The sequence below is a fragment of the Pygoscelis adeliae genome, unplaced genomic scaffold (genome assembly GCF_000699105.1).
Source record: "Pygoscelis adeliae isolate BGI_AS28 unplaced genomic scaffold, ASM69910v1 Scaffold278, whole genome shotgun sequence".
In the NCBI taxonomy this organism is placed as follows: domain Eukaryota; kingdom Metazoa; phylum Chordata; class Aves; order Sphenisciformes; family Spheniscidae; genus Pygoscelis; species Pygoscelis adeliae.
Window position 1 is genome coordinate 1,437,311 of NW_008825411.1, and position 15,311 is coordinate 1,452,621.

Here is a 15,311-nt window from a genome sequence, read left to right on the forward strand (position 1 = left end):
TACCAGTTTCCCAAATTACAGATTATGACTACAAATGTATTTAGTGTTTCTGGACAGACCCTTCCTTCCCCAAGTATAATTGTTATTTTTAAACCCATCCATACCTACTGCCATATCTTGTACCAATTAGATGCTTTGTAAGGTAGATCATATGAAGAAATCGGTGTATCTATATGTCTGTCTCTATATATAAACTAGCACTACCATACATTTTCAATAAAGATGAACTCCAAGAACTGACGCTTTGTGCTGCAAAGATTTTGTGCTATTATGTTTATTTTGATATGTTAAACTTTAATTAAATTTCTGAAAAAAGGCAATGCGCTATGTTGTAAAATGAATGTCATGACTAAAACATGTAAAAAAAAAAAGAAAACAAAAAAACAAAAAAAAAAAAAGGAACCTTACCTCTGATGTGAGCGGCTGGCCATTTTTTAACCAACTGTAGGAAGGGCTTGGTTTTCCTTTTGCCTTACATTCCCAAACTAAACTGTCATAGAGAGACAGAAAGGCATTTTGGATTTTTTTATCCCATTCAGGGAGTGCTGAAAAGAATATGCAAACCATTTTAAGCAGGAGAAAAATTATTTCGCTGGAGGTATGCTGCCATTAATTAATGAACTGAGCAAGGCTAATTAGTATTTGTCCAACACATTCTTATTATATTGCGAGTGAATTCTGCACAACAATTCCCTGGCATTAAATTTCAGGACTAACTTGGAAAAACGTTAGAGATCAAGTGACCGGTGGGCAGGAAATTCAGTTTAGATATTATTCATTTTTATGGCCAAAATTCACAGCAGTGTGATTTTAGATGCCTGAAATTCTGGGACATGGTCTCTGAAAACACCGAGAGACCCCTACTTCTGAAAAAGAGTCCTCCTCTCAAGGTACTTGGATCTGTGTCCCAAAAATAGAAATATCAAAATCATTAGTCAGTAGCTAATAAAAATCATGGATTGTAAATATTACCCCTCTGTTTTACCCACATACCTGAGACCAGGGGTTCAGACCGGGGGTTCTTCATAATTTAGAACACAGATACTACACAAAGGAATTAGGGCTACTGAGATTAGAAAAACACCCTCTCAATACTTGTGGCACATTTACGTAAATTCATTGCTGCCTAAAAGCAGAATTTGCAGGAATCACCTACGAGCTCTGTAAACATCCAACTAAGCACTAAAGGACCGAGCTGAGCAGGAATTACCTTGAGGTGGGCTGACATTTAGAATAGTTGTCAAGATATAAGTGAATACGAGACCTAGGGAGAACAAGTAACCTCTGCCTCTAGCATAAGTGGCTGGTGTCTTAACATCCTGTGAAAAATTTTTGGCTGGGTTATTAAATCATAATGCTGTAGTCTCCATACGTATATAAAAATATATACACACACATACATGTAGTTCTTACATAGAGCAATTTAATTTTAGGAAGAGAATCATTATCCTTTGAGACTAGCGGAACAAGCTACTAAAAAGCCTCCTTCTACAGCATGACCCTGCGGGAGCTCATGACTCTGCCCCAACAAAGTACCTCGAGATTGTCCAACACTAGATTAATACAATGCCAATGAGCTGCTTCCCAGAATGGGAAAGTATCTGGGATACAGCTCACCATGCTTAAAAGTGATTCTGATTACATGTCATTTTTATTGCCCTCAGAGCCTAAGGCATGGGACCTACGTATCATACACAAAGCAGCAGACAGCGTCCAGGAAAGAAACCCTATTTCCTAGAGACAAGCTGCCGACAGAGTAAACACACCGCAGCACAGAAATTAAGCAAGAGGAAGTCAATTATGTAGATAATATACCAGCCCACTCCTAATACAATGAAAAAGTCTTGTGCAAAAGCTTCATGAGTGCCGTTTATATATTTCACTATGAACAGCTATTAATTAATTTACAAAGCACATTTAATAAGCACATTGTTTTAGATTGTATTAACTGATCATAATTTTGTAATTGCCTATGCTGTTATCAATCATGTCCAGGTAATCTACTGAACTTAATTTTAATGGAACTGCTTGATTGATGTTCTGCAAAAATTAGTGAGCAACGAGAACAAAAATAACCCCCTAAAAGCAAAGAAATAATTAAATATTCAAAACAGCAGCAGACTGCTCTGTTCCTGGCATATATCTTGATATTAGCCACAGCTGCAGGAGACTGGTAGCTTATCAGCAAAGCCTACATCTCTTCATTAGAAGAGATATACTTAAAAAAAAAATACTTGCCAAGGTCTTCTCAACAAATGTTAATTGTAGGCTCAGTCTAGCTTTCTGTAATTTTTTTCTCACTGTTACTTTTTTTTTCCTCCTTCTCTTGAAAGTTTTATGAGGTAAAGAAAAGATCTCCCTTCTTATTCATGTCAAAATATGTTGCTTTCCCTGGGTATTAACAATGGGACTAGGGAGCATAGAATTCACCTTGGCTACGAGGGACCATCATGTGTGACTTGGATCACAGGAAATTAATGCATGTGGGAAGGGAAAAGGAAAGGGAGAACGGTTTCATGGAAATATCATTCTCTACTTTCAGACAAGGAAGAAGGAGAGGGAGGCAGTGGAATGAGTTTCCCCTGCTTTGCCCTCGTCTGTTTATGGAGCAATACAGTTCAGCTAGAATAGAAGGTGAGATAATCTTACACTCCCATGAACCAAAACCTCATGAATCCTTCCCTAATCGGCATCTGGGGCAGCACAGCTTTATGCTGCTGTGAGCTATTGAGAGTAAATCTTTTTGCCTGCCCTTAATGTTTCATGTAAATGTACCAGGGATTTCTTTCTGCCTCGTATTAACCTTTACAACTTCATCATGGCACAGCCCACATTTTCAATCTGAGTTTTAATGCAAAATATCTTTATTTGCTGAGAATGTAATTCAGTGAAGGTCACTGCAGACCTCCAATCATTTTTTAATCAGCTTAACCTGAACTACATTTCTTATCTCCAGTAAGGGGCTAATAGACTTCATCTACAAAATACATCTGAACACCATCATGCTCTGTAAAAAAAAAATAAATGAAGAAATTAATCAATCTGCTTACCATAGACAAATAATTGACCTCTTGCAATGTTTCTTCCTCGAATGTTTCCTGCAATGCACTCATAAGAGCCTTCATCTTCTTGCTGAACATCTGGGATTTCAAGAACTCCTTTTGTTTTGTTGTGTTCTATTTTCTTTGTCAATGAATTTCCATCAGACCTCTTCCAGCTAATACTAGGGACAGGACTAAATAATTATATTTCATTAGAGAAAAAGAGAGAGCATTTGTTACAGCAGATAAAAGATAATGTGAAATCTTTTCAAAAGAGTAATAATATTTTTTAAAAAAGAAATAATTTCTGCTGCTAAGCGTGACATACAGAGGTTCATAACACTGAGATTTTCATAACCTCTCCAATTTATTTCGGGGCGCAAGTCCAACAGTGGGCTGAAGTCCTCAGTCAATTCTATGATTGCTTCTTAGGCCAATTTGGGTTTTCCCCACAGTAACTCTTACTTAGGGCTCAAACCTGCTTTTAAACACTGTGACACTGAAGGAATGACTTTGGAAGTCCAAATAAACACCATAGAAGTACTGAATTTATTGACTGGTTTTCAGAGCAAACAAATTCCCTGTAGCATTAGAGGTATTTTCACACCTCAAAATAGGAAATATTGGACAAGAATTCAAAGGACCTAAAAATACCAATAAATCTAGGTAAAAAAAAAATAGGAGCCAGCGTAGAGAAGGGCAGACAGTTGAGAGAGGAAGTGGAAAGCATGAGACATTGAGGTTGAAAGGAGATAGAGACAAAAGAGAATATTCCTTGTTTCGTGTTTTTGTAGCTTTCTATCATTTTCATTTATATTTGGATCAATGTATTCTATACGGTAAAAAAAAGTCAAGTGTGAAGGCGGCTATAAATACTTCTTGGATTTCTGGTAATATCACAAACCATACAAGCCTCACTTTCATGATCTATTATGTCACCAAAACACTTTGAAATATTAATAGTCTTGGATTTCACAGTTGCTTTCTGTTTCTGCAAACTAAAGTAAGCTGCTTTTTCTAAGCAGATGAGCAGTTACGTTTCGAAGAGCTTTTTACAGAGGCTTTGGCTAAACGCTGACTGCTTTTCCATTGGAAGTAACATCAACAGCAAACACTCGGTACTGAACTTGAAAATATAACTTTCATGGAAATTAGAAGCACAGAATGCCCTTGTCTGCCAGTCCCCAAGGTCTCTGGCCTGCAGTGCTGACTTACAAAGTATTTATGCCTTTTTAGCAGAGGCTATAACTGCTCACACTTTAAATTATTTAGGTCCCTGGTTCAAAACCTTCTTTATTGACCAAAGAAATCAAGTCAGAAATACAGAATGGACAAATTACTTAACACCGGTAAGTTTAGGCCTAATTTCTGCATTTTGAGTCTGTGTGGCTATGATGTGCCCAAGTTCACTCAAAGCCAGAAGAACCAGGACCCGGGAGAAGTGTGAGTACTCAGCAAACTACATGGATCGAACAGCTGGGCAGGTGTTAACAGAGTAACTACAAATATAAAATCAACAGAAACAGACTATGTACCGGACAATTTACAGCTAGACCACTCTAACATATGATGAATAACAATCCCATAAGTTTGCTTAGTTCTGCATTTAAGCTTGAAAGATAGGACGGGTGCACTGGAAGTCTATAAATGTTTTCCTCATGCTGGTGGAGTTCAGCGGGACAAGAGAGCCTCCAAGCTGCCCTTCCCCTGCTCCATAAAACAGAAAATCATAGTCCCAAGACCACAAATTTAACCGAGGGATCTCTAAGAGCTATTTAAGCAGCGTAATAATTCCTCTAGCTGCCTTACATTCGCCATCAAAACAGAGCTGCCTGTGAAAGTGGTTTGGAACTAGACGCAATTTGTTCCAGATTTTGGAATAAACTTTGCGCTAGTATGCATATATATGGATAACTCATATGTACATACACACACACAATTTATGCACACACAAATTCTGACTCTCACATGACTCCTCCAATACAGCTGAACAATTTACTATGAATGAGAGAGACTGGGACATGTCAGATATCATTAACCAGTGAAAGAGCTGGAAAGAACAACTGAGATTTTATTCTTCTATTTCACATTTTGGTTCAAGACCTATAAGGTTGTTCAAATGCCAAATCTTTTCAAACAACAGTAGTTGTCATTACCACCTTTATTAAATGCCCTTCACTATGAGATTGAAATCTGTTTCAGATGCAAACTTGTTTAATAGTATTTCTTATGAGGAACTTTAAAAGGGCTTGTCTGTTTTTCTCCAATCATAGAATCATTAAGAAATACCTCCAAGGATGGGGACTCCACCACTTCCCTGGGCAGCCTGTGCCAATGTTTAACCACTCTTTCAGTAAAGAAATTTTTCCTCACGTCCAATCTAAACCTCCCCTGGCGCAACTTGAGGCCATTTCCTCTCGTCCTATTGCTTGTTACTTGGGAGAAGAGACCGACCCCCACCTCGCTACAACCTCCTTTCAGGTAGTTGTAGAGAGTGATGAGGTCTCTCCTGAGCCTGGCTTTCTCCAGACTAAACAACCCCAGCTCCCTCAGCCACTCCTCATAAGACTTGTTCTCCAGACCCCTCACCAGCCTCGTTGCCCTTCTCTGGACACGCTCCAATGCACTGGCTGGTCTGTTAAAAAGTGCTTCTCTCTTCCACAAACCTTGCATGACAATATTAATGCAGAATTTCTGTAAACCAAGTTACTGTTTTTTTAGAAGAAATGCAGCTCTTGTGCAGAATAAGTCTGTCTCACAATTGCTGTGCTCTAGTCAGGAAAACAACCAGATGTGTTTTGCAGTCTTGTGGTAGGATTGATACAGACTGTTGACGACAGAAAGGAGAGCATGGTTGGCTTCTAAAATGCTATCACATATTAAAAGTGGGTGAATAGTTACTGTATAACAGAAGTATGCAGTGCACTGAATGCCAGAAGCATTTAACTACTTACTTTAAAGGCATCTCTTCTGGATTTTTTTTTCGTAACAGAGAGATTAAAGGAAACTAACAGCCATATGGGAGAAGAAAAACAATTAGATGCATTCATTCACGCTCCACTACCTGAAAGTGCTTCATCTAAATATTTCTATTCTATTAGCCATTTGTTTTCTCTTAGTACTGACTATTCATGAATAAGGAAAGCCTGCACTGACACCAAGGCCACAGGCAAGGCTCTGTGGAAAAAGGCCACTTCTGTCAACTTGTCAAGTTTACCAGGGTTTGAGCTCAAGATGCTATCCTGTTTTCCTTACCCACACCGCATACTTATAATGACATCCTTGGGGATGTTTCAAGGCAAACTTGCCTCATTTTTGGCCAAACACAAGGATGTTTGAAATGCACTCCCTCTGATGTTAACCGTAGCAGGATGACATAAAAACCTCAGTTCGGTTCATCAACTTTGCTGTGTTTAAATGCGGAATTGCAATAAACACTTAACAGCACTTTGTTCTCCTGCCAGGGAGCCTTGTGCCGAGTGGCCTAGTTTTATCAGCAGAGGGAATTCATTTGTCAGGACAGCAGCTCCTCATCAGCCAGAGCTATAGGTTAAATGAGCAGACTGCAGGAGGATCCATAGCTCAGCCGTGTGCCATCATCCATAGGAAGGATCTTTGTTATCACAGCAGCTTGAGAAGATGCACATTTTTTCTTCATTGCCTTTGCTGACACCTCATTATCATAGCCTTTCCAGCATCTTCAGTCACTGTATTTTGCAGAAGGTGGGTTTTTTTTGCTGGTTTCACCTCCTTCTGATGTTAGTTTACATTTTTATAACCAAACCTCTTAACAGCAACCATTACTACAGGCCATATGAAACCTTTCAAGGTAAAAAAGACCCTGAATTTAAATTTAAAATTTACTTTAATGAAATTGCTTTTTGTAACAAATTATCTATTGTACAAGTTGATGCTTTAAGAAGTGAAACTGTCCTTTAGGTATAGGTGAGTGTACACAAAACCTAGTTTGATAAATAGAGCCTTGTGAATTTTTGTAGGATTATGTTGCATAATCCTATTCTATTGAAGCCAGTATCTGACATTGCTACACAGACTAGGACCCTCCCATGCAGATTTGGGGTGGTCCTGCAACTGGTAGGTCTTTTTTATTTAGTCACTACCAATAACCAGATTAAAATAGATACTGCTTGGAACTAAAAAGTTTTGAAATATATAAAGAAACAAGTACACTTTTCAAATTTATTACACTTCATAGACAAAGTCTTGCTTTCACCTGAATAAGTAGGAAAACAGTGCATAAACATGAGAGTGTCTTTGTACATAAATCTGTAGTTTATCTGAAACTTTCAGAGCATCTAGGTGTACTAATTTAATTTATATTCTACCATACAGGCAGCAGAATCACAAAACCATAAGTTACTAACTCAGAAAGAAAAGGCAATGGAAAATATTTTTTGGTTGGTGACAAGTCTTGTCACACTGAACATGAAATTAATTTGTCTGCAGCACTACTGCCTGCACCAAGATGAAGGTTCCACCCTTTTGGAGCAAAGACTCAGCAGCCAGATGATGCATTGCATCTATGCTTCATCTTTCGTCCTATGCATCCGAGGACACCTCACGATAAAATTAAATCTACAGCTTCGATAATGAAGACCATGCCTAGTTAAACAAGTAAGACAAAGCTGAGGTTTGAAAGCTGCTATCACGTCTGCATCAACTGCTGACACAAGGAAGAATTAGGATCCAAGGGGCATAATAATTAAAGCACTCAGGCTTCTAATCATCCTGATGTATTACTTGGGAAACAGCAGAGCAGCAAATTTTCTGAAGCCTGATATTGTGTCTCATTCTCCTGTGGTCACAAGCCACCCACCTTAACTATGTAAGAGAGGATCTTCCAGAGCTGCTTGCTCATCCCTTAAAGGACAAATCTTTAGGTATTAGCTCTATCAGGAATGCGGGCTGAAAACAGCAAACTTCACTTGTGGTGGCAGAAGTAATTCATATATATATGATTTTAGAATCCCCTAATTGATCCTTTTATAGCCTCCTACATGAACTCCTTGAGAATATACTAGAATAGCCATCTAATGAAGGAGTGAAGCCTGGTATTTTTATGTAAGTTTAGTAAAGATAGTTATTTAGAACCCCCTTATAGATGTGTGATTATCTACTTCTACTAACAGCCTCTAGAAAAACCCTTCCTGAATACATTTACAGGATTATGTGGGGTCTTCCCATGAAAAACGTATTCTGGGTTGAAAGAAATATTTTCAATAAGTTTTATATTATTCACGTGTGCTCTTTACAACCACAGCTGGCAATGGCCCATCTGCAAGGATTCTGAACAGAAGAGAATGAAGAAAAATGTAAAACACAGACACAGTTTAATAAAAGCGTGCACCAGACATGGAAACTACTTGGCTTATTTTCATTTTAGAAACTATTCTATTTTGTGCAACAGAAAAAAGTTGTTTTGGAAGAAATCTAGAGAAAGAAGCACAGTAACTCAACTGAACATAACTCTTTCCATGGTACTCAATCCCCTCAAAGACATAATGAACAATAATCTAGATGTATGGCATGATTAATATAGCTTGGTCCAAAACATGTCTTTTAATACTGGCATAGTATTAAACACTGTCAATGAATATTAGCGCAGAACACAAAGTCTCATCTCTTCTATTAAATTGCCACAGGCTACAGTATTTGAAATAGTCAAGCTACGATTTCATATTTCAGTTTTCCATCTTTTAAAGAATTAAGTAGAATGTGCATTTTTTGCCTGTTTAGATTCCCCATGTCAATCATCAGATAGTTCATGCTACTTACACTCCTTTTTGCCCAACTGTATTTTCATCACATTGAGGACTATTTTTTCAAAAAATTCTCTACTATTCATGGTCTGTTTTGCAAAACAGGATTCACAGCCAAGAGCCAGCCCAAGTGCTTTTGTCCAATCGGGATCCATCCCTCCAAACCCTCTTCCCAGGAATAAATACTGATTCTTGCCCCCCCCATATTTATTTTCCTCAAAACAAGCAAGGTTTTATGACTGGACTAGAAGACCGTTCGCGAGAGTCAGTCACGATAGTTTCATGTAAAACACAAAGAGCTTTGCAACAGAGGTATGTGGAATATACCTACCTCTGAGTGTCCCACAGCCTGGCTGAAGGAGTACTTCTTAGTTAGGTGGCTTTGAGTTCCTCCAGGTAAAAAGACACCTTAAAACTCAGCCATAAGTCTGGCCTCTTGTACTTGCATTTTAAATGTGGAAGTGTTTTTTGAGCAAGGTCCAATAGGTATGATTTGCTGTTCTGTATAGAAGAGAGATGCTATTTCTCTAAATACCGTGAAAGTACTTTCATTTAAGACTTTTGGAGACCAAAACCACAGCAGGTTGCCTATAATCTGCCTTAGATGTGAAAGATTTCTGTTATTCATAGCGCAGAGGTACTAGCAGCTGACAGCATTGTCTGAACCAGTGGCCTAACAGTACAAATACAGAAAATTATGGATAATGGGAAAGCAGTTCTGAAATCCAAGAGAGATAATAACCGTTAGTGCTTGTGGCAGATCAGAGGTATAGCTCAACAAACGGTGAGCTGAATTGATTTTAACATAAACAGACAATAGTAGGGGCTAGTGTTTTAGTGGAATTTAGGCATCTAAAGGGGCAGATGGCCACACTGCTGCATTTATATGTGCCTAACTACAATTGTAAACAGCTGGAGGTAGGAAACATCAAGCTTTTAACACTATCACTAATCACCTACATACCTTTAGAAACCTGGCCTTGTCTAGTAAGTTAAGAGTATTTCACCTGCAATCTGTTTCTGTTGCTTTATTCACATATAAATGCCAGCTCCAAAATAAAGCTTTTTCACTGATTGACACGTTAGTGAAAATGTGCTTCAAGGCTCTGAACAGAGAGAAAAAGCAGACTGAAAACAGTACAGTTCTGTATGAGACATCTAACCTGTCAAAAAAAATCTGGAGAGGAGAAATTCTCTAGCCACACCACTAAAGAGCCTTTACTCACAAAGAGCACCTCTCAAATACATACACTAAATTAGATGCACTTCAGTATTATGATAAAAAGAGTTGTGAAGAAAGGATTTCTGCCCATGGATCATTGGTATTTACTCAGTATAACTCCAGGGAAGTATAGCCACACTGGTTTCAGCTGCAGTCCTATATATGAAGAAGAAAATGTATATTAAAGCTGCATCAACCCTCAGCCATTCCATTTTCTAAGCACAGGACAGAAGGTACTGTGCTCGCTGAGGGATTTCATTATCCATATGTCCTTCAGTCCACCTTTTCTCCTTAAGATGTTCTTAAAATGGCAAAGCTTGTGTGTCACATTAACATGACCTGTCTTTACCCCTTCAGTAAGAAGGCACTGTTTTGTACATATAATTTACTCTGTTTTTGAAATGCTTTTGTGCAGTCAGTGTATCATTGTTAAATGCTTTCCATGCAACAGATGGAAATATGAAATGACAACTCAAAATGTAAAGCCTGCACTGACTCACACACAATTAAGGAGGTATTTAAAGAGAAGTAGCTTGACAGTATTTGGAAAAGAAAATCAGCTTTAGCAGGAGTGTTCCAGTCTGGTACTTGTTTGGGGCCAAAAAAATGCATATGCCTTTGAATATGGCTCTGTAGAAATATTCTTCATCCTTAAATAAAAATTAGCCCCAAGATTAGTTTATATAAAAATCTCATCTGAAAGGGAAGGCCATTTCCCGTCTTATTAACTTTTTATTTGCTTTATTTTTCTACTTCTCAGCATAGGTTCCAGAGGAACATTTGATTAATTTGTGCTGTCTGCAAGTCAGGCTTTTAACCTCTGGGAAAGCTCTAAACACTTTAAAAGCTTACAGCCTTAAAACAGATTGTCAAAGTGAACTTAAACTAAATAGAGGTCAACAATCTAAGGTTATTTTAGCTTTGCCAGGGAAAACGGATGCTCATTGGAAAGACTAGTTTTCATAGGCTGGTTACGCTTACTCAGTTAACCATCTGCTCTTTGAATACAGAGCACCCCTTGCTGTTTGAATGCACTGCTACTTCTGTAAGGGAATACAGCAGTGTAAGCAATCTAGGAAAAATACAGGCTACCGCAAGCCTAATAGATTTGTAGATTTTAGCAGGAAGGGCTACTGCTAGGGCTTCCCAGGGCTCCTCAGCATCTCTTTGGAGAAGAGTGTGCTGAGAGCCGTGTGAATCCGTTAGATCCATTCTAGACAGTCTATGAGCTCTTGAAACACAGCCCGTTTCCCCGAGCTTCATTCTTAACAATGATGCCACGCACAAAGATATTCCTGGTTTGATGCAGATCAGATATGAATGTGCAGTTACACTGAACGCTGTAACCTGAAGTCACATCTCACCCCAGAGTTAAATCTACTCTCAAGGAATGCAGTCTTCATTCTGATTTTCCCTCCCTTCCACCCTTCAAGCTGCAACCAAGCGGGCTTCAGCTATGGTATAGTTTTCTTTCTCATTTCCTTGGGAACACATTGCACAGAAACAATCAAACCAAGATAAGGTTAAAAAAGTAAGTTTTACAAATTTACGTTCTGAACAAAAAAATACTGTGCAAATTAGAACAAACCATTGTTTCTCACTGTAGAACAGTGTTAGAACCCACATTTTAATAAAAGACAAAAATCTTACTTTCCAAGGGCAAAGCATTCCAGTTTAACAGATGAGCCCTTCGCTGCATATGTTGTTTCTGGAAAACGTACTTCAATCTTTGGTTCATACTCCCCCATCACACCTGTTGAACATCAAAACAGCTAGCACTCCAGTAGAGCCTCAGACCTGTCTAGTACAACAGAATTTCAGTGTAAAAGAAAGGATGGCGTTAATGTTAGAGCCTTACGTTCCACCCGTGGCAATCAACACGTGATGTCTACAGAGCAGGCTTAGCCTGCTGGGTGAAATTCAACCCTATGCTGAAAGCTTGTGTGAAATCTGTAAGTTCTATGCATTTGAGAGTTGAAGAGCATGACTTTATACACAAGTTCTACACGTACAAGGATGTTACACTCACACATTAAAGTTTTAGAGATAATTTAGGGTTCACACCTCTTTTTAAAAGGTGTTAACAAGCAATGCCTTTGCTTTGAAAAAGGAATAGGAATAAAGTAGGGTGATGAAAAGCAAGAAAATGGTCAGAAGAGATCTTAAGCATGTACACTCACAATTTGTACCCAATTACTAACTTTTGAGCTGTGGAACTATAACTTTGTTTTGGGTGATCTGATTGAATATGTTCTAAAGCAGCACAGTCTCCTAGTGGAAGCATTATTCTATAATGCACACGAGTTTTATTTATCCTAGAAACATGACTCTATACTGACTTTTGTTACTGATTGCCGCCACTGCTTTGCAAACAGTGCAAGTATATTGAAATTTAGGTGAGCAAACGTAAAAAACAAACTTTGTGTAAAGATTTCCCAGGTATATATTTCTCACTGTGAACATTCAATTAGAAGTGTTGCCAGAAAGATATTTGTATATGTGCAGGTGAGTTTCTCACCTCAGTGACTCACTTTGAAATAGCTTTCTAGATTTGTTATTCAAGTTATACCTAGATTATAAATTTAGAAAGCTTTGCCAGATTTAAACCTCAACACAGGCATCCCTAAGATGAAGAACATTAACATACCATTTGACATTCTCTTGCTATTTTTCAATGATATTGAGCACCGCTTTCTTTGCATACATTTATCTAATTTTTCCTGTCCTGACAGTTCAAATCTCATTTAAATCCAGCAGAAACTGTGAGATCATGTCCCACCGCACAGCTTTTTACTGGGAGCCTTTTACCTCCGTGAGGATGCATAGCAGTATTAATTTCCAATAACTGGAGCTGGACCAGTTAGCACTGCGCTGCATGTTTTCAGCCAAGCATGCCCAGATAACTTACCATCGCTGCGGAGAGTGAGAGGAGTGGGTGGCCCCTGCACGCTTTGCTCTGCTTCGGAGTTAGTTACAACGCAGGTATAATTGCCCACATCTGATGGCTCTACTTTGGCAACGTACAGATTTCCCGTTTCTTGTGAAACAAAGCGGCGACCATCTTCTTGAACATGTAAGGTATTATTGTTGAAGATCCATGTATAGGACAAGCCTAGAAAACACCAGATACATATCATGTATCCTTTCCAGTATAATCTGTTCCCCGTTAGTGCTTAAGTGCAATATTGCCAGTTGAAAGAACGAGTCAGTTACAGGGCAAACCACTGGGGATGCACAAATTAGCAAAGGCAAGGTAAGCATTGCTTTAGTTTTAAACTTATTTCAAGCCACTTCAGAAGGTTACAAAAGTCTTTGTCCCCTGATAATTTTCATTTTCCTGCCTAGCCTATTTTTAAGTAGGAATGGCAGTGCTGCAATGCCATGAGAAAGCTGTTTTAGTAAATAATTTCTAACACTCCCCCTCTGAGCATCGAGAGCGCCAATTGCTGGTCAGTGTTACAGCTTCTTTCTTCACTCTGGATATGGAAAAGTGAAACTGGTAACAATAACTTTATCATGAGATTCTCATGAAGGGAGGAGCTCAGCTGCACACAAATATTTTGGGGATTAGTTAATATTTGGTCCTATTGCACATTTGACCCTTCTCCTTATCTTCCATTCTTACATCTGCTCTCAGTTCTTGTCCTATTCTGACTTCCTAACCCTTTTCTGCCATCTTTTTCCATACAGTGTTTCACAATGCATACCTTAATAATGTATGTCTATGGTCTAGGCAACTTGAACCTAATTTATTTGACGAGCCCACCCTGGAAGGGCCGATCTCCATGTGAGCTTACCATCCAAGGGCCCTGCTTTTCGGAAGGGCTTTTTGGCCAAGCCTTGTCGCACTGCCATCAGTACCACAGCAAGCACGTTCAGTGCTTATAACACAGCGTGCTGCAGCGCAGGTACACCCGAGGTGTCCTGCCAGCCCTGCGCTGTGGCTGCTCCGCATTGCTGCTGGCGCCCAGCAGTGGGAGCAGGAGTGAAATTCTGTCTTTAATGAGACACAGTAAATCAGAAGTTTCAAAATCTACCAGTTTAGCTTTCCTTAATTAAATGTATAATTCATAAGCTAACAGCGTTCTGCCAACAGCTTCATTTTTACACATTTCCCCCATCAACAATCCCATTTGAAAAAGATTATTTACATTTCTTTCCCCCCCCCAGTTACAACATGGGTACAGTATGGTAATAAGTCTGCAAACTCCAGTAGTTTTGTGGAGTTTTATGTTATCATCTTCTAACACTTTAGGACTCTCATTAGAAATGATGCATCTCCAGGGAACAATCAATGACACTTTCTATACTTGGCTAAATCCTGCAATAGTCTCTGTTTTACTACAGCTTAATGCTAAACTTCTTTTCTGTTGTACAGTAAACCTAGAAGATGCAACAATTCCTAAAAGAGTGTAATACAACACGTGTGTGTACATATGCACATACATACACACAAGATAAAAGCACCATGTTTTCACATTTGCATGCCCATGTACTTTCAGGTACCTGGTTAAAGCATCTATTTACAGAAGAAAATCTGGAGATGGGTGGGTTTTTCCACAGGGAGGATCAGCCTACAGCTAGGTATAAGTGGTGTAGCCATGACCTGATATGTCTTCCAGAGACATACTATATACAGACTACGTTCCTGTCTCAGGCACAAAGTTTGATGACTATAGTCTGGCTGGACAAACAGACCAAAGTGACTGGTGTGGGCAAATCTCTTGGTTTCAATATTTTTTTTTTTTTTTTTTAAGTTCTCTAACCTACAATTTAGGGACTGTAAAGAAAATGCTGAAGATTTGCAGGGTATATGCTTCGATCTATGTTAAAAGAAACAGTACGTTGTAAACTTGGGATTTCTGTGGAATACCTTGGATCTGCAGTCTCATCAGATTTCACAAGAACTGGACCTGGTGCCCCAATGTCCCTTTTGTGACAGCTGGAACCCTTGCTTTCCACCTCACACAGACCTACACAAAGGCACATATGTGCTTATCTGCAACAAGACTGCTCTGAGAGTTTGAACCACCAAGAGCTGGACGGACAGACTTTCATGAAACATTAGTGTACCTAATGATAAACTGGAGGTAGTTTAAAAAGTGAGACAAATAGGAAAGGTGAGTTTGGAGGTTCCCTTCCCAGAGTGTAGTTCTGGTGCTGGCAATTACAGGGCTGAAGAAAGCACTGACCCACTCTAGCAGGGCACCACCGTACCTGCTAAGACACCAAATGAATGCCCATGAAGGACCTTCAAACCATCTTATG

General features: G+C 39.0%; 1 protein-coding gene across 1 annotated transcript in view; it reads right to left on the reverse strand.

Moving 5' to 3' along the window:
- CNTN6 (contactin 6) overlaps positions 1-15,311 on the reverse strand; it is a 91,800-nt gene that overhangs the window by 45,278 nt on the left and 31,211 nt on the right. Inside the window, exons 4-7 of the mRNA XM_009330625.1 lie at positions 12,952-13,155; positions 11,694-11,796; positions 3,051-3,235; positions 409-545 (exon numbers count right to left, since the gene is read on the reverse strand). Of these exons, the coding sequence (XP_009328900.1) occupies positions 409-545; positions 3,051-3,235; positions 11,694-11,796; positions 12,952-13,155 (629 nt within the window). The remainder of the gene's footprint in view (positions 1-408; positions 546-3,050; positions 3,236-11,693; positions 11,797-12,951; positions 13,156-15,311) is intronic.